Raw genomic sequence first — 22,089 nt, 5'->3', positions numbered from 1 at the left:
CATGCTGGCTATAGTATACAGCCACTCTCGCTGTATAATCATTTGCTAGAGGTCTTTGCTAAGATGCATTTTGTGCATGGTGGGGCAGGACTTGTTCATATAACTTCTCCCCACATCTTTCATCATGTCTGCCGTGCAGGTTGGATGAGCACCCAAGTAGCAACTGGAGCCCTAGGCTGCGCGGCGTAGAGTATCGTCGGTTAATTGGGAACCTGACAGCTCTTCGGATCAGAGCCACTTATGGAGAAAGTGAGTTAGGAATGGGATGGTGGAAGCTTGGCTAAATAATGGGTCATGTACCTTTTGTCTGATGTGCGTTATTACTTTAATGTTTCTGTCCTGTGTTATAAACCAAAAGGTTCCTTACACATGCTTAAAAGAGTATCGTGAAACAAACCATAATGAAAAGCAAATAATAATTATCAGCCGCTAAGGAACCCTTCCCACTCTGTCTTGCTTCTGTCTTTGCATGTCTGCCAGAGACCCCCTGTGATAGGATATGTTGGAAGCTGCCTTATATTGAGTCAGACCATTGGTCAGTATTGTCAGCACTGACTGGTAGCACCTGTCCAGGGCTTCAGGCAGAAGTTTCTCCTAGCTCTCTCTGGAGAAGTCAGGGATTGAACCTGAGGTATTTTTGCATGCAAAGCAGATGGAGTATTAGACAGGCCTGTAATTGCCCAGGTGGACTGAGAGCAGACCCAAGGACACCACCACCACATATACAGCCTGTTGTTACAACTGGGGTGGGAGACTGGTTATGGTGGCTAAGTATTTGAGGGACGGCTTTTGCCATTATTGATATTTCTCATTGAAGAATTCTTTTATAGGCTTTTGAGGAACCTCAGGAACCTCAAAAGCCACCAATCAAAAACACAGATACCTAAAACCAATATGCAAGAGATGACTGTTTTAAGCAATAAATGCCCACCTGAACAGCCAGATTTTCACCTGCCTCCCTAAAGGCCTTTAGAGAGCAAGCCAGGCAGGCTTCCTTTGGGGAATAAATTCAATGGAACAAAGGGGCAGCTACCACCCAAAACAGGACAATCGATTCCTCATTAGAGAGCCATTTTTCAGATATTCAGCAAGCGGAGCAGGGGCCATGTGGAACTGAATTGGTCAAAGTGGTCAACTGCATAATGCCACTGTGGTTTATCAACTATAGTGGAAATGGACTCTGTCACATTGGATTTTTTCAAGCAACCTAGTCCCTGCCAGTTCACATGGCTTCTGCTGGATACAATAGCGAGAAAATAGCTGTATGTTTCCCTGAAGGTGATTCTTGTTCAAACCAAGCAACTAGAAAATTCCTTTTTACAATCCTAAAGTATCCAGATATGGTGTATTTAATACACTCTCAACCAACTGCTAAAAACTGTAAGGCCACCACAAACTAATGTTATAGTCATTCCCTGTCCATAGGCAACTCTGGAAATTGTATTTCTGTGGTGGAGGAGGGGCGGAACTAGGATCTCTAACTCCAGTAACCTCAGCAAACTGCAGTCCCCAGGATGCTTCTGGAAGCATTGACAGTTAAATCGCGATAAACCAACTGTGATGTTGCAGTGTAGATGCGCCCCATGATGCTGCTCCCCAGATGTCAGCTCTTTTCTGATTTAGATACGATCCAGTTGAGATCCAGGGATGCATGGTATTTACTGTGGTATCTTCTCCGGATCATTCACTGTAATGTCTTCTTCTTCATTCAGGCACAGGGTACCTCAGTAATGTCGTTTTGGTTTCGGCGCAGCAAACCTCTGGCACTCCAGCACCCTGGGTGGAGAAATGTGTATGTCCAGTTGGATACCAGGGCCAGTTCTGTGAGAAATGTGCCCCAGGGTACAAGAGAGAGGATTTTGCTAGACTCGGGGCTCTTAGCAACTGTGTGCTCTGCAACTGCCAAGGAGGAGGAATCTGTGACCCAGATACTGGTAGGATAATCCAGAAAGTGCCTGTCATTGTAGACAGGCTGATTATTTACTTGTTTGGGCAACAACTTGGCCTCTAATATAAAAACCAAGTCGCTCACTGAGGGTCAGCTTACATAGTGATCCAGCTGGGGATCTTGTCTAGGTGATGGAAGAACAGGCATGAGAGCCCCCTTCTCCCATGACATGTACAAGATAATGTTTTTCCAGGCACATGTAGATACACATAAGATCACTGAGTCCCAAACACCTGAGAACCAGCTCTTGTAGGCAAACAGCAGTTCCCAGCTTATCAAGGTCTAACACCAATCCTGCAAGATAGAACACTGCCGCCACTTGTAATGTCTGCCAGTTTTGGGGTAGGAGAAACCCAAATCTTAAATTAAACAGACGGGATTCCATAGAAAGCAAGAGCTAAAGAGTCTCTGCTTCCTGCTCCCGTAAGCAAACAGGTTACTCAGTAGCAAATTAGCCAAGTTTGGCCAGATGCTGGATTTAGCACCAGGGCTTAATCTGAGAGAACACACACTGGTAAATAAGAGGTAGCTTTATTAAAAATTCACTAATAGGCAAAAAACCCTTGCGGTTTAAGAGTGTACCTGTAGCCAACAGATATTTCTATCAAACTTTAAAAAGCAGGGAAATTGGGCAGCTATAGTGGATGCATCAGGGGAGCAGGAGACCTGACCTCCTCTCTGAGATATTGCACTGCCCTACAAATGTGTAAAAATGCAAACACAATTTGGGTTGGTCTTTCACAGTCTAATTCACTTCCTGTGTAGCTTGGAAGAATTTGGTAACATATGAAGGAGGGGGGGAGAGAGAGGGAAAGAGAGGGGGATGGGGAGGGAAAAGGCAGATCTGATCATTTGCATGCTTATTGAGATCAATGGGATTTACTCCCATGCAATCATGCTTAGGATAGGTAAAACTGTCAGGAAGGAAGAGAAGGGGGAGGGGGAAAGAGAAGGAGGGGGAGGGGATTGGAAGGGGCAGGAGAAGTGAAGGAACGGGGAGGGAAGGGGCAAGAGGGAGGGGATAGGAGGGATGAGGAGGGGAGGGTAGGTTTATGTTAAATTTCTTAAATTAATTAAAAATCAGCCATACATGTGTTTAACTTTTAAACTGCAGACGATGAAGGTCAGAGTATGGGGCAAGGTCAGTGTTAGGATTACAGGTACTCTGTGAACATGGCTAATTTTTAATTAATTTCAACAAATTATGAGACCACTGACAGAAACAAGTCCAAAGGGGTCTGGATTTTTCTTCTCTTGTTTTATACTTTTAACTCTCATTCTCTCTAAATGTTTTGTGTATCACTATGAAAACCTAGAGGGTTGTTAAGCAAACATTTCTGAGTTCAGGACTATAAGTTGTATAAGGTTTTCTTTTGAAATGAGCTTATTGGAAGCCTCAGAATGGTATGGGGGTATTTTCAATTTAACATTGCGGAATGTGAAAAATCCATGCTGGCTATAGTATACAGCCACTCTTGTGGCTGTATAACAATTAAGAATAGCAACATAAAAAGAACCAGAACACCAATAAGAAATACAGTCAGGGAATATCATTAAGAATAATACTCCTGGGAATTATATATGTAAAAAAGATAAAACAAAAAAGACCGTTTCTAACTCTAATACATGCCAACAAAGCATAGGAACTGACCCCACCACGAACAAAGAAACACATCACCCAATCATCCATTGATTTCAGTTGGTCTACTGGATTTGGCTAATGTTGGATATCTTTCAATAATTGTCTAATAAGCTCCTATTCCATGTAGTGCCTGGCCTTTAAACATTGGAGTGCCTTGGTCTGAGCTCATGGAAAAGCATCTCCCGGGCACTGCTGCAATGTCTAAAGGGCATCACAGTATGAGGGTATGAAAGACAGCCATTTTAGACTGACAGTGGCAGCTGGTGACTCTATGTCAGTGGGGCTTTAGTCCTTGGATAACTCCTTGAAAGTTCAGATTAAAGCCCAAAGTGGATTCCACTGCCCCACTGATATGAAGCCACCAGCAGCCACTGAACTGAGAGCAGAAACTGCCTTCTCATAAGAAGCACCGCCCTTTCCTTTTTCCATCCCATCCACTTCCTGATACTCTCAGGCAACTGAGGAAAAACTCTAATTGTTCCCCCAGTGGTAGAGAGACCAGGATCCCCACTCAGCCAGGAAGCTCATTGGGTGACCTTGGGCCTGTCACAGTCTCTCAGCCTAACCTACCTCACAGGGTTGTTGTGAAAATAAAATGGGGAGGTGAGAACCATGTATACCACCAAGTGCAAAGGTGGGATATAAATGTAATAAATAATAAAATAAATAATTGGAGCCCATTGCCAAGAATGGGTATTGTCTACTTTCATGGGAATTAACATGTTCACCACTGAGTGCCACACCAGAAATTCATCATGAACAAGAGGGCTACAACTAATTGAATTAATATAGTGTGTATATTGCCTTTATAGATGTGGCTGATAACCATGATAAGCAACAGTTAGTGAATTAATTTCATTTATTGTACTTACTTGGAAAAAAACGAATCACTCCTCAAAAACATTTTGATGTATAGTACTCAAACCTCATGAGCACTATCCTATCTATCTAGTATGTTATGTGTACATATATACATGTGCGTGCACGTACATCTATACTTTAGTATTTCTTTGTTTCAGAATTTTTATTTTTCCATCATATTTTCAAATGCTTCTCTACACAAATAAAAGAAGCCTTAATGGTGGGATCCTCAGGGTTCTAATACAAGCTGCATGAAGAGCCTGAGACAATATGAAACATCTGTTGATAAACTCCACTCTAACCTGCTCTTCCTTTTCGCTTTCTGTCTCTGTCCAGGAGAATGCTATTCTGGAGATGAAAACAGGGAGCACATAAGTGCTGCCTGCCCGACTGGCTTTTACCGTTCCCCTTGGAACCCACAGAGCTGCCAGCCATGCCCATGTCGAAGTGGTCAGGGCTGCTCGGTGCTGCCAGGGACACAGGAAGTTGTTTGCAATAACTGCCTTCCAGGAGCTGGTGGTAATGCCCAAATGCAGAATATATCTTTTTCTTTCCAAGGCCAGCTTTCCATTCCTAGCAAAAAGGATGTCTGTATGTGTGTGTTATGTGTCCCAGTGCTAGACATTCAATAGCAGACATTGGTCAATGAACCTGGGCCTCCACCAGCCATGTCAAAATTTTCAGGTGTAAGATGAGATATGGAGGGGAATGCATGGTAGGTCAGGGAGGGGTAATTAACTCTTCCCCCACTATTGCTTCTTCCCTGACTTCCCCTTTCCAGCCCCCCCCATCCCTGTCAGAATTCCCAGCTGCATGCTTGAAGTGACTTGGAGAAAAGCATTGGAGTGGATGGGGAGGATGCAGGGGGAACAGCTGTGGGGGGGATAATGATTAAGCACCCCCCCTCCACCTGCCATTTTTCCCCTCCAAAATGTACTCTCCCGCTGCCACTTTTCCAATATTCAGTGGAGACTCATATTTCTAGACTCAGGTCCTCACTGAATGACCAGGCCCAATCTTTCTGAGGTGGTAAATCTATGGGCTCATCTACATGGGAGCATTTCTTCGTAGGAAATATACTACTTTTACCTTCACTTTTCATTTGCATCATCCACAAGCAGTTCTGCCTTAAAAGAGGTTCCTTTAAAAAAATCCAAAAGTGCACATATCTATGTTTTCCCTGGTAGAATACAGCTGAAATACTTTGTTTGAGCAGTGTTATGCTTTTGCGCACAAGTTAGAGGAAAAAGAAAATAAAGGCACCATTTGCAGCAACATAAAGAAGGCCAGCAGAATGGAGGAGAGCAAACAGAAGTTGCTTGTCAGCCTACAGGAAATAAAATGAAGGAAGCGAGGAGGAGGGAGTGGGCGTGGAGAGGGTAATGATTGACACACCCACCTAAAAGTATCAGAGTAAAGCATCTGCGAGCACTAGAGAAAGGGAGTGAAGATGTTTTTTTCTTCCCTTTTCATATTATCAGTGGATTGGGTTAGTGCAGATTTATAGGGAGAAAATTGTGTGATAGCTTCCGTTTGCGGGTAATGTCATGTGAACCATGCAAAGTTAAAGGAGATGTGAGTAGCACCAAACACACAGTAAACCACCATGTAGATGAGACCTATGCTTGGGATGTACCATTTCCCCCAAAAGAGGAAAATGCACCCCCTCACTAAATAATTCATTGACATAGAAAATTCGCACATTAGGAACAAGGCTAGATTATTATGTTTGCCCTGACATCCATTTTTTAATGTGGAAGGAATGCTCTTGCATGTAGGAGCCTTTAGTATTGTGTGGAAGAACCCTGGAACATTTGTGGTACAAAAGGTTACAGGATTTTAGCAGGAATCTATGGGATATGTACCTATTGCAAACGAAGCAGAATGAACACCCCATAATGTTTGCAGCCACATATGGTATTGAAAGTATGACCATATATAGCCACCCTGATAATATCATGAGCACAAATTCTGATGAATGCTCAGTAAAAATGACATCTGGAGGGCCCCTAAGTTAGAACCAAAGGGCAGAGGCAGGATTAAGGAGCAAGGTCAGAGGTCAGGATGGAAAAAAAAGATACAGGAATCCACCAAAGTTCAGGAAGAGCATATTGCCTGGATAAGGCTCAAATCTTACACTCCTTCCTCTCCAGAAGTATCCAGTAACTAGCCTGGGTGGGCAGATGAAGTCCAGGGCAGTGGTGAGGGAGTTGCAGGACTTAGGCAGCAGGCAAGCAGAGGGTTAAGCCCCCCTCCTCTGTACTGCTTCTGTGGTTCATGATTCCCCCTCCTGAAGCTGCTTTTAATTAGAAGGAGGAGCCGTCAAGGATTTATTACATACATTGCATTTGCTTCTGAACACTCCAGTTTCCTCAGATTCATGTGCACATGCACACATTCCCCATGCCAAAAATTGGCAGCCTTCTGTAGCTGGAATTAGCATATATTAAGGAAGAGGATATGAATTTATTGTATTGCACAATAGGACTTGCAAAGCTTTTTATGGACAGCTCATGTGTGGACAGTAGCCAATGAATGGATTGTGGAAATTTGGGCTGGGGGGGGGCGCTGCAGACACCAGTATAACTTCCTAGCATCATGGGGGATGTTCAGAGGGAGTTCGCACATTGCTGGTTCAGGGCATTATCTGCTTGTCCTTATTTCTTTTCTTCCTAGGCTCTCGCTGTGAGTTTTGTACTGATGGCTATTTTGGAGACCCCTTGGGTCAGAACAGCCAAGCACGTCCCTGTCAACCATGCCAGTGTAGCAGTGTTGACCCAAATGCTTCTGGGATTTGCAACCACTTGACAGGGGAATGCAAGTGCAAGGATGGATTCTTTGGAAATCCTTTATCCCCCAACCCAGCAGAGAAGTGCCGAGGTACATCATTATCCTGTGCAAATCAATGTTGACTACAAGGGCATCATGAATCACATTATGAGAACTTGGACAAAGCAGGCTTTGGGCCAACTGAGGGACAACCAAAGGGCTGTTTACAAATCTTTGCTTCCAAGCGTAACGTGAGTCACAGAAAGCATCAATTGGCCTGTCTTGTCTCTCAAGAGGAGCTTTCAAAAAGCATAATGTGCCTTGCCCACCCCCCATCAAAGACCTCATACTGTCTGAGCTGATGTGCTCCATATTTAGTTGACACAAGAGAATGCCATTTTATTTCTAGGAGAGGCTGAGATTATTCCAGCCCCCTGACTAGTCTCTGGAGAAGACTGCAGCCCCTGCAAACACAGAGGTTGCCCATTCCTGATCTGTTAAGTAGGTAATTTCATTCCTAGTTACACTGAATATCCCACATGAAAATATATATTTAGTAAAATGAAAATCTGTTTAAAACTGGGGATGCTTGACAGATTTGATTTCTGCAAATGCTGACACAAATCAACCTGATCCCACACTTTTTGTATTAATGTGTGATAAAATATGTTTTAAAATATGTATTAGTGACAGAAAGTATGTCTTTTGAGATATATTATGTTTAAAAATACATATTTAAATGTGAATTTCCCTGTAGATTTTTTTAAAATCACAGATAAAAGTGGAAATAGGGTTGAACAGATGTGTATCAGTGAACATCTGTGTAAGTGACACAGACCAGATAGACTAATTTGTCTTTACTTAAAACAAGCATTTAGAATATTTATTTTCATGTCCATAATTTGTTCTCATCATGCATTCTGCATTCAATGTGACATTTTAGAAGAAGAAAGCATTGCCTTTCCAGTTTTATGTTTTAAACAGGACTGATCTGGAGGATTCCTCCCAACCTTGTACTTTTTCTTACTCTGTGCAGCTTGCAATTGCAATTCTGTGGGTTCTGAGCCTCTGCGGTGTCACAGTGATGGGAGCTGCATTTGTAAGCCAGGATTCGAAGGGCAGAGCTGTGAACACACCCGTTGTCCAGCCTGCTATAGTCAAGTGAAGACTCAGGTTGGCTTTTCCCTTTGGCACTTTCATACCCAAGACTATAGCAATCAGTGGTGTAAAAAATGTCTGTCCCTTCCCTGCCCCTTTCTCGCCATTTGGGCAAAGAACAATTAGGATTTTTAATGCAATATCTCCCACCAGAAATGGGGAAGAAATTCAGTTTGGTTCATATTTTAATGAAGGCCTACCCACCTCTCATTTTCCTAAACAATATGCAGATTGAAACACAGCAATCTTATGAAATTCGCACTTCTCTGAATTTTTTGATGCAGTTCTCCAAACAAAAATGTATAAACAATGCATATAGTAGGGGGAAGTGTGCATAAAATAGGGGTATGCACAGACCCCTAGATCTGCCCTGTGGTTTCAATCTCGGGGAGAGATCAGGTGGACCCACCCCCAGCTTGAAGCCACTCCCAAATAAGTTCATGGGGGCGGGGCTAAAGTGTAATTAGGTTTTAAGAAACCTTAAACATACGGCTGGGAGGGTGTGGAGAAAGGAGATGTTTTTCTCCTTCTCCCCCTCTCAACCTAGAGTGGGGGTCAGTTCTTCTCAGGATTGCTCTGGCCTCAACCAGGAGTCGGGCATTGAGTGTCTCCGGTCCCATGCTATGGAATACTCTTGTGGCAGAGATTTGGCAGGCGTCCTCGCTTTTGACTTTCAGGCATCTCTTGAAGACTTTGTTGTACCAACAGACCTATGCAGCTGTTCAAATGTTTTTTGAGTAGCCAGTCATTTTAATGATTGTTTTCTATTGCTTTTTTAAAAAAAGTGTTGCTGTACATGGCCGTGATGCTTTGTGAGAGGGTGGTATATAAATACTTTTATAAACAAATATAGGTAAATATGTCCTCCTTAAGGATTGCAGCCTTTTTCCTCTCTTGCAGAGAAAAGAGAAACTTTCACTTGTGTGGAATAATGATTGCCCCTCAACTTCATTCATGTTGGCCAGGCCCTGGGCACCAGCAGGAGAGCGAGAGCGAGAGAGCACAAGCCCCTGCCATTGCCTGGCTATGACCAACTCCCACCTGGCCTCTTCCTCCAGATTCCTTCAGCAGCCAGCTATGCTGTAATGCTGAAGCATGAGAGGATGAGACACCAAGGTCCTTTTCCATTGGCCTGCTAGGGATAAGTGCCACCAAGCTACTTCTCTCCTAGATCAAAAGACATCTTCAGGCAGCTACCAATTTGCAAATAGCTAAAGGAGATGAAGAGACAGTGACTGACAGTGCCCATTTTGACATATTTGCCTTCTATACTTTTTGCATTAGCCACCTTGAGGGTTTTGGGGGTTTTTTGCTGGGAAAAAAGTGGCAAGTCTGAAAAATAAATATAACACCCACCTAAAAAAATTTTGAGGATTAATTAATGTCTCCGTTAAATCTGCATATGACCAAAAGAATAGATCAGAAGGAGGGAAATCATACTTTTTTCCTTCTTTTTTTTTTTAAGATGATGAGCATGCATATCACAGCAACAGATGTCCTCTTAGAAGAGGTGCTGTGTCCTGTGTGTGAGAGACAGGCGAATGCCTTTTGTAATACTGCTTGTGATGTTTCTAAATACTTCTGTTAAAGACAGTGAACATGTTTCTTTCTTTTTTGCTGTCTGAGGGCATCTGTAATCAAATCAGAAACTTTTTCTCGATTAATAGCTAATTAATTACCAAAATGTTGGATTCAGAAAAAATAAATAAAATTCAGTAAATTCTCTTCCCATGGAGTGGTCTGAAAGCAGTTCTGCTGCTGAAGTTAAGTGGGTCTGGTCCAGTAAGCTTCTTGGATGGGATTCCTCCTGTGGAATGGCATGTAAACTGCTTTGCACAGTTTGGAGAAATGGCAGAATGCCAATGTAATGAATAATCCATTAAATATGGACTGCTGTCCAGATAGTGCCTCCTTTTGATAATTAATACCTTGATTTCAATAAATTTAATACTTTAATAATCACATTTTGATAAAATTAATATATTAATTATTAAAAACTAGAAGCTACCTAGATATCCATTTTGAAGCTTTCAAACTTCATGTTTTTATGGGTTTTGAAGGCTCTGGAGCTGCTGGCCAAGTTTCTGTGTCTTTCTCTTATTCACATAGATATCTTGCCTTGTTTCCAGGTAGATCAGTACCTCCAGCAACTGCAGGGACTGGAAATGCTTGTATCTCAGGTGCAGACCAGTGGAGAGCCAGGAAATAATGCAGAGCTGGAGAGGAAGATGAGGGAGGCTGAGAAGATGCTCCAGCAAGTCCTGAGAGAAGCCCAGAGTTTACAAGGTAGCTTGAGACTTTCCAGATTCCTTGGAATGAGGTTAGGGGAAGAAAGCAGGGGAAGAATGGTAGCTGAGTACAACCATAGCGCCCAGGTACTTTTCTGCCAGTGAAGGCGACGGCATTAGATCCCAGGTTTGAACAGTGATGTAAGTAGGGGGAAAGAGGGCAAAAGCTCTTGTAGGTATTATTGTTATTGATTTGGAGCCCACCCTCCTCCTTTTCCCACTCCCATACATTTAGTTCTATACATCTTTCACCCTATTTCTTATTTAAAGCAGGGCTTGGTAACCTTTTTCCTATGAAGGGTTGTTTTGTTTTGTTTTTAAAGAGAATGGCAAGTCTTTTCTTGATGGTGGGACTCCAGTCCCACTCTTAACCCTTCTTGAGGACTTGGTTTCTGACTCTACCCACTCACTTTGATCACCAGTTTTATCTTGCAAAAAGCATTGCGTTTTAGTGTGTTTTCCCTCCTCTTCTAATTTTTAACAATTGGAATGTTACAAACAGACATGATCCAGTCAAAGTTAAGTGCTTTTCAGTTCCACTAATTTTAGGGAGGAATAAATATACATTTCATTATCCAATGGGACTTAACAGTGCTTGATCTGGGCTCAGTCATGCACACAAATAAACAATATATAGAAACAGTTCCTAGAAGAAAAATGTTAAAATATTGAACAGACAATATGTGTAAACCTTATTTCTCCTATATCCTGGTACTTAACTATTTTAGAAGCTATGAAAGAAGTGACAATTAGTGGTATAAAAAGTGTTCCAACGTGATTTTTCCCCCTCACAATATTTGCAGCCCCTTTGAATCAGAGGCCTACTGCATGCAAAGCACATGGGCTGCCACTGAGCCGTGGCCTGTCTCCTCAAGTCATAGCAATGCCTGTCTCCATTCATTCCCCTGCTTCTGACTACTTAGCACAGCAGAACTAAGGATTAAGAAGAAATCTCCGTTTCTCAGCAGGGATTTTTTGTGGATTGTATGAACTGTGTTTGCCTCGGCTGTCTGTCACCAGCCATACACCCACTTTGACTTCTAAATCAGCACACTGCATTCTCTAGCCTAGTAAAACTCTCCTCTCTTTACATCTAAGATTCTGACAGGTCCTTGGGGATCCGCCTGTCTAAGATGAAAGCTCAAGAGTTCACCTACCAGAGTCGCTTGGATGAGATCAATGAGACAGCCAACAGGTTGCAGTCTTTGGGCAGTCAGTACCAGAGCCAAGTACAAGATGCCAGGAGGCTTGTTGCGAGAGCTCGTTTGGATTTGGAGCAAAGCAAAGCAAAGATGGGAGGCATGGCAAGTATCTGTGTGCTGACGTACTCTCTGGTACATTAACATGACACACTGGTGCAATACCTATCATAGGGTGTATAGTGCAATTTATGATATCTCTATGGGCTCTACCTACATACAGAGGGACATTTCACACCTTTTTGGAATTCCTGCCAGTGAGGCTTGCCCTGTCCAATGTCATGGGTACAGGGCAAGAGGAGGAGAGAAGAAATGACAGGAGAAGCATACAAATATTTTGAGAGGCATGTAGGAGGTGCTGGATCAGCACATTTTGCCTAAGTGGGGAGGCTCAGTCACAGTATCTCCAAAACTTGTACATAGCTTGAGGAAAGCTGAACTATGAAACTCCCTGCTGCAGGGAACTTGCAGTGGCAAAAAAATGAAAATTTCCAAAGAGGGATTAGATATCAACAGAAAATTATGCCAGTAATTGACAGCTGATTATGCCAATTACTGCCTCCAATAACTGCTTTTCCCTTGCACCACTATTTTGTGACTGGTGGGCCTGAGTAATTTACAGCCCTCTCAGACGGGCCCTCTGGGGGTGGAACATCTGCAAATCCTTATGCTGTAGTGTAATTCTTTAAAACAGCTTCTCTATGTGTTCTCTGCCTTGGGCTGCTTTAAATTCTCCATACTCAGAACACAGTGACTGTTGCATTATTCCAGGGCAAAGGAGCACCAGTTAGGGACCAAGTATTAAAAGAAGTTTAAAATATTGGCTTGGTTTTAGTTCTGTTCCTGTATGGCACCAGTGGAGGAGAATGGCCACATTGTTGTGTCATTGCATCTTTTCTGTGTGAGGCAGGAAAAGACTGTGTGTATCTGTTTGCCTGGCCCAGGTAGAATGCAGGCAGAGAAGCAGAGGTGATAAAAGGTGTAGAGTTCTAAATAAAGCTTATCATAGGGCCTTCTGCTCCTTGGAACCACACAGTGATGTTTTTCTCTTGTTCTCTTCTCAGGTTATTCCATCTTCAGACCTCCTTGGAGGGTCAAACCATTTTTTAATCCTGGCTCAAGAAGCCATGAAGTTGGCAAACAGGTGAGTTGATCCCTGTCTTTACTAGGCTGCTCCAAACCCCATTTCTGTTGCTGGGCTCAGTGTTGAAAACACTAACAGCCCAAGTTTTTCAAAAAGAGCACCAACAAAGCAGTGCAGATACGGTAAGCAGCTTGCCCCTGCTTTCAGGCAAGGAGACTGCTCCAATTTCCTGAGTGTTTAGGTGAAGGCAGCTTTAGGGTCCTTGTAGCTACTTGCTCATCCTGTTGGCAACGGCTGTGGAATGCCAGGCCTTGACTTTCTGATGGCAGTGGGTTTTTTTTTTTTGAATAAAACAGGAACTATTCCATAGCTGTCCCTTTCTATGACCACAGCATTTAAAGGACACAACAGAACAAACTACTGTTTCCCAGGTTACATGTCACAGGGAAGTAAAGTTTAAGATTGGCAGCAAAAGCTTGCAGGTGTGAAAGAGGCGGGGAAGGGAAGGGAAGGGAAGGGGGAATATGCAAGCCTGAGGCTTGCTGGAGCTTGATTGCCTAGCAAGAAACACAGGAGGAGGATTTGGGAAAGCTTGTTCCACACACACACACAGCTCTGCTGGTAGTCATTAGATCCAAGCCCTTCTAACCTTGCTTCTAGGACTGGGCAGTCTAAAACAGAATTGTCCAGGTAAATAAATATAGCGTCAGTCTGAGTGTCCCCAGTGGGGTCTTGCTTTGAAGTTGTATCATATTCTTTGGGTTGGAGAGAGGAAAGAGTGTTGCCTGTGTGTCAACTTCTCTCTGTGTCTCCTGTCCCCCCCTTTACTCAGATGGTTTCTGTTTGTGTTTCAGCCACATGCAGCTGGCAGATACTATCGAGCAAGCAGCCAGGGCAGCAGCAGAAGCCTCAAAGCAGGCGCTGGGATTGCTGCAGTCATCTGCGAGTGGAGGAGGCATCCTGGTGAACTCTGTGCAAGGGCTCCACAAAAAGTATGTCCAAACTGTGCTCCTTTATATGCATTTTCAGGGCACAGGTTGCTTGTTGCCTCTCCTCTAATGACTCCACGTCTCACCATCATCATCATTTCATAATTTTATGATTATGATAGCATTTAAAATTATTGATGGGCAAGAAATTTGATTCAGTTCACATTTCAAGCTGAATCTATTAAATTTTCTCTTTCTGAAATAATATGAGAACCAAAAAACAGCCATCCTTAGAAATTCACATTTATTTGAATTTTGCAGTGTAGTTGACCAACCAAACAATATTTACAAAAATGTGTAAAGGGAAAGACTGCATAAAAGTGAATGTATAAGTGAAAATAATATACAAATATGCATCACATGATGAGAAATTGCTTGCAAAAATGTGTACATTAGTCAACACTGCCTGCAAAAATGTGTTTCTTAGGAGAAATTCACATTAAAATGCTGGAGAATTTTCATGAGGATTTTTTAAAATCACTGCAGAAATGTGGAGAACTGAATTTAAGATTGGAAAAACGAGAAACTGAGAGAACTGAATGACAGATCTTTTCATTCCTATTTGAAATACAGCAGGGACTATTCCTGGAATAATGAACACCTAAGGCGATTCCTAGTCCATTGTTCTCTGACTGGGATGTGATCTTTGCTATAAACTGACCTTTATTGTAAACTCTTTTTATACTAGTAAACCATAAGGAACAAGAGGGCTTAAATTACAAACATGGAAAGTCCCAAATTCCAGGCCTGATATGCTCAATAGATTAAGGGAAGCATGTATATGTGATGGCTAGGTGAAAAAAAGGAAAACATCAAATGACTGATGGGGAGGGGGGAAGAGGTTAGTTAAGGACAAACAAGGAGCTCATATCATGCTTGGTTCATGTGATAAAGATGTGATGTCATGCAGCACTATATTTGGAGTCTTTTACCACAATAACGTTTATCTCAAGATGCAGGATGTGTTTGCTAAAAGGATGCTTGTCTTAAAATAATGGCCTGTCAGCTCACCTTGGACTCTGAGTCAGTGGCTATAAAAAACATTGGTTTGGGGGTCCAAAGAAGAATGTGAATCTCCAAAGGGGGGTGATGGTACTGCCACTGACCACCACTGACTATTGCTATGCCGGAGGTCTGTGAGCTCCTGCATAGTAACTTTGCTGTCTTAAACAGCTTTTGGGGAACAGAGATAGACTTTTGGACTACATTTGGCTGCCTTTGCTGAGTGTGTGTTTTTGAAGTGATGTGAGCTTCATGCTGAAAGGCAAGGCTGGATTCTTAACCAAGCTGGTTTGTGTGATTATATATAAAGATTTATTGATTGCATCATACACAATGTTTGTCTGAGTTTCCAGAACAAAATAGATCACTTGGTGGCTAGTTCTTACTGGTAGCTTTGAGCATTCCCTTGTAGGAACGTTCCAAAGGAAATCCTCGCAAGGCATACAGTAAGGATGGGGAACCTGTGACCCTTCTAATGTTGTTGGACTGCAGCTCTCATCATCCTTGACCATTGGCCGTACTGGCTGGGGCAGATGGGAGTTGGAGTCCAAAAGTATCTGAAAGACCACATGCTCCCCATGGCCACACCTAGCATAGAAACAGATTGCACCCTTCTGAGGGATCCCCATCATTGTGATTGGATCATCAAGTATTAGGCAGGTCCATCATGAAGGGTCAGTATCAAGCAAGGGCCCCACTGCAAACTCCTAAGTCCTTTCTCAGCCTGGTGTCCTCCAGATGTTTGGGGCTTCAATTTCCATCTGCCCCAGCCAGCATGGGACAGTGGAATTGTAATCCAAAACATCTGGAGGGCATAAGGTTGTGCAAGGCTTCCGGGCTGCCTCTCTTTGTTGCTGTCCACTCTCTCTGAGTGAGGAAGCAGGGACAGGAGTGCGGAGTGGAAGCAACACCCAGAGGAGAGGGCAAGTGTGACAGTGGCAAAGATGAGAAGGGGGCCCTATTGAAGGCAAATTGCCCAACCCCCCTCCCAAAAAAACTGGAACTTGTGAAAGGAGTGGGGGGAGGGACAGGAAGAGGTTTTCCCCTCAGCATAACTGTGACCCCCCCAAGTGCAGTGTTCTCCCTTTACTCTATAAGTCAATGGCAGCTATTGATTTTTATCGGAGAAAGTTATGCGGTGCAGAGCAATTAGAGTTGCTCCTGGCGAGCCCAGCCTTAATCCAAATTCAAGCCTGTTCCTTCCCATATCCCTGGCACTGCCCGGATTTCTACTTCTTGGTCACTCTAGAGTGCGATGGAATGTTAGGAACTGGCGTTTATAGAGAGAGAGAATTCTCATTAGACACGAGTATGAGCTTCCTATGGGACCCATAAATGATAACTTTGGGTGAAATAAAGGGGGAAATGGACAACTACGACACTCAGTTCATTATCTACCTTTTATGTGCTGCTGGGTTGAATATAGCAGTTTATTGGAACCTCTCCCCCAAAAAACTCTCTGAGAAAATGTGATGAAAAAATTGGGCAAATATAAGAGATGCCAAAATGAATGAACTAGATCTGATCAGGTAAACTGCAAAATTTGTTTAATAGAAAACAGAGTGTTTAATAGTGATGTTATAATAATAATAATAATAATTTAATTTATGTGTCGCCTATCTGGCCAATGGCCACTCTAGGCGACGTACATCTCGGTTACAATAAAATACATCATAATAATACAATACAAATGATAAAAACTATACACAATGACAGTTCAGAGTAATAGGCAATTTGTCATAGAGATTAACCCTCCCCGGAAGTCCCGAAGGCCTGTCTGAAAAGCCAGGTCTTCAAGGCCTGGCGGAATACATTCAGGGAAGGGGCATGCCGAAGATCATGTTCAACTGTATCATGTATTTTCTTTACTATAACTTATTATTTCCTTTACTATAGTTTTCATAATAATATATAAATATAATAACATTTATTTATTAGATTTATATCCTGCCTAGTAGGAGCCCAGGGCTGCAAACAAAAGCACTAAAAACACATTTGTTGTTGTTGTTACGTGCCTTCAAGTCGATTATGACTTATGGCGACCCTATGAATCAGTGACATCCAAGAGCATCTGTCATGAACCACCCTTTTCAGATCTTGTAAGTTCCTTTATGGAATCAATCCATCTCTCGTTTGGCCTTCCTCTTTTTCTACTCCCTTCTGTTTTTCCCAGCATTATGGTCTTTTCTAGTGAATCATGTCTTTCTCATGACGTGTCCAAAGTATGATCACCTCACTTTCATCATTTTAGCTTCTAGTGATAGTTCTGGTTTAATTTGTTCTAACACTCAATTATTTGCCTTTTTCACAGTCCATGGTATGCACAAAGCTCTCCTCCAACACCACATTTCAAATGCGTTGATTTTTCTCTTAATCCGCTTTTTTCACTGTCCAACTTCCACATCTATACATAAAGATTGGGAATACCATGGTTTGAATGATCCTGACTTTAGTGTTCAGTGATACATCTTTGCATTTGAGGACCTTTTCTAGTTCTCTCATAGCTGCCCTCACCAGTCCTAGCCTTCTTCTGATTTCTTCACTATTGTCTCCATTTTGGATAATGACTGTACAAAGGTATTGATAATCCTTGACAAGTTCAATGTCCTCATTGTCGACTTTAAAGTTAGTTAAATCTTCTGCTGTCATTACTTTAGTCTTCTTGACTTTCAGCTGTAGTCCTGCTTTTGTGCTTTCCTCTTTAACTTTTATCAGCATTCGTTTCAAATCATTACTGGTTTCTGCTAAGAGCAGAGCTTGGAAAAGTTACTTTTTTAAACTACATCTCCCATCAGCCCCAGCCAGCATGGCCACTGGAGTGCGTTGATGGGAGTTGTAGTTCAAAAAAGTAACTTTTCCAAGCTCTGGCTAAGAGTATGGTATCTTCTGCATATCTTAAATTATTGATATTTCTCCCTCCAGTTTTCACACCTCCTTCATCTTGGTCCAATCCTGCTTTCCGTATGATATGTTCTGCACAGAGCTTGGAAGTAACTAGTTACAAGTAACGAATTACTTGCAATTCATTACTTTTTTGAGTAACGAGTGGGTAATTCCTTTACATTTTGATTGTAATAGAACTAGGAGTAATTTTACTACTTTTGTGGAGTAATTGTAACGTTTCCAGAATTACTTTTGGGCATTACTTGGGGGGGAGCAGGGGAAGTCTTCTGCTCCTCTGATTTGTGGATGAAAATCATGTGCCTCAAACTGGGCTTCTGTGCAGTGTCGCTCTTTCCTCATGCTCTGTGGACGGGTAGGAGGCGACATGGGAGGAGAGTGAGACTGGGTGAAGTGGAGAAAACAATTATTTAAAAAAAACAGATAGTGGTGGTGAAGAGTGGAGTGGAGGGGGAAAGAATCCAGAGGTCTAGAACATGGATAAAGGAGGAGAAGGAGGCAGCAGCAGAATGGAGATAAAGAACTGTGGAGGTGAAAGATGACAACGTGTGTGTGTGTGCGCGCGCGCATGTGCACACGTGCTTGAATACTGTGTTTGCACTTGGCACACAAAGTGGCCTCCACCACTCTCTCTGGCTACTGTGCTGCATTTGTAGTATTTTAATTTTTTTGCATCTCAGGGGAAAATGTTTGCTTGAGTGAGTGTCCCTTAGTTGGTGGCAGGGCAGGGTCTGGGAGGTGGATAAGTGAGAGAGATTATGCTGGCTGGCTGAGTGGGGGGTTGCACTTGGTTTGATGTGCAAAGATCTGAGTAGTGGCCTCAGCCTCCCTCCCCACCTCCCTTACCAGCGGAGAGACCACCATTGCTATCTTATGAATAAAAATAATTATTGTACTACCTCTGTATGTGTGTGTTTATTTTTAATGTTGTTTTAGGCTACTTAGATGTGCAGCAGCCAAGGCCAGCACCTTGTAGGCGTTTTTTAAAGTAACTGATATGTAATTGTAGTGATTACTTTGGAGGAAAAGTAAAGTAATCAGTTACTGTCAGAGCAATTGTAATTGTAACGGTAATTACTACTTTTTTGAGCCATGTAACTGTAACTGTAATTTATTACTTTTTAAAAGTAATCTTCCAAGCTCTGGTTCTGCATATAGATTAAACAAATAGGGTGATAAAATACACCTGTCTCACACCCTTTCCGATGGGGAACTAGTTGGTTTCTCCATATTCTGTCCTTACAATAGCCTCTTGTCCAGAGTATAGGTTGTGCATCAGAACAATGAGAATCCTCCATTTCTAAAAAAAGACTTCGAAATATATTAAAACAAAGCAACTATTGAAACATTTTTTAAAAAAACATCTGTAAAAACATTTTAAAAAAGCTTTAGAAACATCTATTTTTTAAAAAAAGATTTAAAAACATGTTAAAAATCAGTTCCAACACAGATGCAGACTGGAATAAGGTCTCTACTTAAAAGGCTTGTTGAAAGAGAAAGGTCTTCAGTAGGCACCAAAAAGACAACAGAGATGGCGCCTGTCTAATACTTAAGGGAAGGGAATTCCAAAGTGTCCATGCCACTGCACTAAAGGTCCATTTCCTATGTTGTGCAGAATGGACTTCCTGATAAGATATTTCAGGTATCCTGGTCCCAAGTTATATAGGGCTTTGTCCACGAAAACTAGAACCTTGAACTTAGCCCAGTAGCTAACAGGTAGCCGGTGCAATTCTTTCAGCAGCGTGGTGACATGTTGGCGGTACCCTGCCCCAGTGAGCAGTCTCGCCACCACATTTTGCACCAGCTGCAGCTTTCGGACCAACCTCAAGGGTAGCCCCACATAGAGCGCATTACAGTAATCCAAGCGTGGAGGTTAACCAGTGCATGGATAACAGTGGTCAGGCTATCCCAGTCCAGAAACGGCTGCAGCTGTTTTACCAGCCAAAGCTGGTGAAAGGCATTCCTAGACACGGAGGTCACCTGGGCCTTTAGCAACGAAGATGGATCCAGGAGCACCCCTAGACTATGGACCTGCTCTTTCAGAGGGAGTACGACCCCATCCAAAGTAGGCAACTGACCACTGTTCCAAACTTGGGAACCACCAACCCACAGCACCTCCATCTTGCTAGGAGTCAGACTCATTTTATTGGCCCTCATCCAACCCACCACCGAGTCCAGGGCTTGCATGGCCTCTTCTGATCTGGATGTTTCAGAGAAACAGAGCTGGGTATCATCAGCATACTGCTGGCACCTCACCCCAAATCTCCTGATGACCACTCCCAAGGGCTTCACTAAGTATTTATATACTGTGTTTTTAATGTTCAAAGTGTTTCACATGCCTCTTTTCAATAATTCTTTAAAAAACCCTGTAAAGTATGCAGATAGGGAGCTAAGCAGAGCTGAGTGACTTGCCTGAGGCTTGTTTTCATGGCTGAGGTGAGATCTGAACCAGGAATTGTGGCATGCTTGGATGTTTGAAAAGTAATAGTGATGGCAGATAGGACAGCCCAAAATAGAGTCCACTCTACTTCCCTCTCATTGGCCAAAGTCATACATTAACTGGGTGATGTACCTATTGAAAAAAAGGATTCTCACACTCTTAGACTCAAAACCTATCTTCTCATTTTCAGATATGAAGAGATAAAATTACTCTCAAGAGAACTGGATGCTGATGCTGGCAGGGCTGTGTCTGAAGCTGACAGGGCTTATCAGGGTAGCCAGACAGTGCTTGATTCTCTGGCTCGCTTACCAAAGGTGGACACCACATTTTTTCAGGTAAGGTGTGGGTGGGTGTTCTCCACAACAGGTAACCCTCCAAATACGGTTTGACTCCAAATCCCATCAGCCCCGGCCAGCATGGCCAATGGTCAGGGATGATGGGAGTTGCAGTCCAAGAACACTGGGCCACAGCCCCATCAATTTAGTTATCAATTGCTTTCAACTCTTAAATAAAGGGGATGATGTTAGAGATAGGAGAGAGAGTAGTTTTTTGCAACAGATTGTTTGCAAATTGCAGATTGTTTGTTAAACTTATATCCCGCCCTTGCTCCCAGAAGGAGCCCAGGGTAGCAACGTGAAGGGCTCTGAACAAAGTCATGCTTTTCTTTCTCAGGGGGAGGCCAATCAGCTCCGACAGAAAGCAGATTCTTTAAGTGGCTTGGTGGAAACGTACATGGCAGAGTACAAGCAGCTACAAAGCAACACAAAGAATTGGGAGGAAGAGGCCAAAGAGTTCTTGCAAAAAGGACAGAATGACAGGCTGGTAAAGTACATCTGTATTGGTAATTGGGGAGAAATTATTGGGCAGTGGGTTCCAGAATCTATTCAATATGGAAACCTCAACCTATCCCATTCATGGGTTCCTGTGCCAGTGTTACTGACATGTTTTAGGGCTTGTTTATTCTGTATAAGGACTAGAAACATTCCAGTTTTTTATGAGAGTCTTGGGATTCTCCAGTAAAAGCCATTTTTCATTTCCATCTGCATAGAATCAGTCAAATTCTAAGCCCCTTAAATGTGCCAGATACCCGGGCCTGGATCTATACATGGCACTGGCCCTCTGAGTATCAGCTGACAAGCACTGACAGCACATTTCTTCCCCCCCCCCCGCCGCGCACACATATCATTCTGGGAGTAGGGCTGCATTTCATGCTGTTAATTTTGTTTGTTTGTCCTGCTGCCTTGTTGCAGGTGTCAGTCCAACTGTTGTCTCGTGCCAACCTTGCCAAGAGTAAGGCTCAGCAGGCATTGAGGGCTGGCAATACCACTTTTGATGAAGTTGATGGCATCTTGAAAAATCTGAGGGGTGAGTTGGGTCTTCTACACCAGTTGCAGGTGTGTTGTGGTGTGTCTTGTGAGTAATGGGTGAGGAGTTTGTTGAGGAGGAGGAAGCAGTCAGAAGCAGCAATTTAACAAAATTGAAGTTGGGTTTTACATCAAAAGGTTTTTGCACATAAATAATGTAAATCAAGAAAAGATCAAAAAAGCTCCATTTGCATGCTCTTTTTTGGATGTGACATTTTAGTTTTGGCAGTTTGACCCTTTTGGAAAAGATTGAAGTAGAGCCAGAAAAAGGGGCATAAGCAATCAAGAGGCAGCCTAGTTGTCTATAGGGAAGAGAACATAGTTTGAGGCTGTGAAGGTGAGACAAGTAACCAGGAGTCCTGCAGGGCAAAGTCATGCCACCCTAATCCCCTTTTGCTGATTGTGCCTGCACAGTTTCCAAACGCGTGCTTTTGAATTTCTCTA

General features: G+C 42.8%; 1 protein-coding gene across 2 annotated transcripts in view; it reads left to right on the top strand.

The window, feature by feature from the left end:
* LAMC2 (laminin subunit gamma 2) overlaps positions 1-22,089 on the top strand; it is a 74,384-nt gene that overhangs the window by 42,311 nt on the left and 9,984 nt on the right. For both annotated transcript variants that reach the window (XM_061634066.1, XM_061634067.1), the window contains exons 8-19: positions 140-249; positions 1,713-1,934; positions 4,788-4,970; positions 7,128-7,331; positions 8,257-8,393; positions 10,508-10,664; positions 11,765-11,970; positions 12,930-13,009; positions 13,804-13,941; positions 20,472-20,616; positions 20,954-21,103; positions 21,532-21,646. In XM_061634066.1, the coding sequence (XP_061490050.1) occupies positions 140-249; positions 1,713-1,934; positions 4,788-4,970; positions 7,128-7,331; positions 8,257-8,393; positions 10,508-10,664; positions 11,765-11,970; positions 12,930-13,009; positions 13,804-13,941; positions 20,472-20,616; positions 20,954-21,103; positions 21,532-21,646 (1,847 nt within the window). The remainder of the gene's footprint in view (positions 1-139; positions 250-1,712; positions 1,935-4,787; positions 4,971-7,127; positions 7,332-8,256; positions 8,394-10,507; positions 10,665-11,764; positions 11,971-12,929; positions 13,010-13,803; positions 13,942-20,471; positions 20,617-20,953; positions 21,104-21,531; positions 21,647-22,089) is intronic.

The sequence above is a fragment of the Rhineura floridana genome, chromosome 6 (assembly GCF_030035675.1).
Source record: "Rhineura floridana isolate rRhiFlo1 chromosome 6, rRhiFlo1.hap2, whole genome shotgun sequence".
Taxonomy (NCBI): Eukaryota; Metazoa; Chordata; class Lepidosauria; order Squamata; family Rhineuridae; genus Rhineura; species Rhineura floridana.
This window is presented reverse-complemented; position numbering and strand designations above follow the sequence as displayed.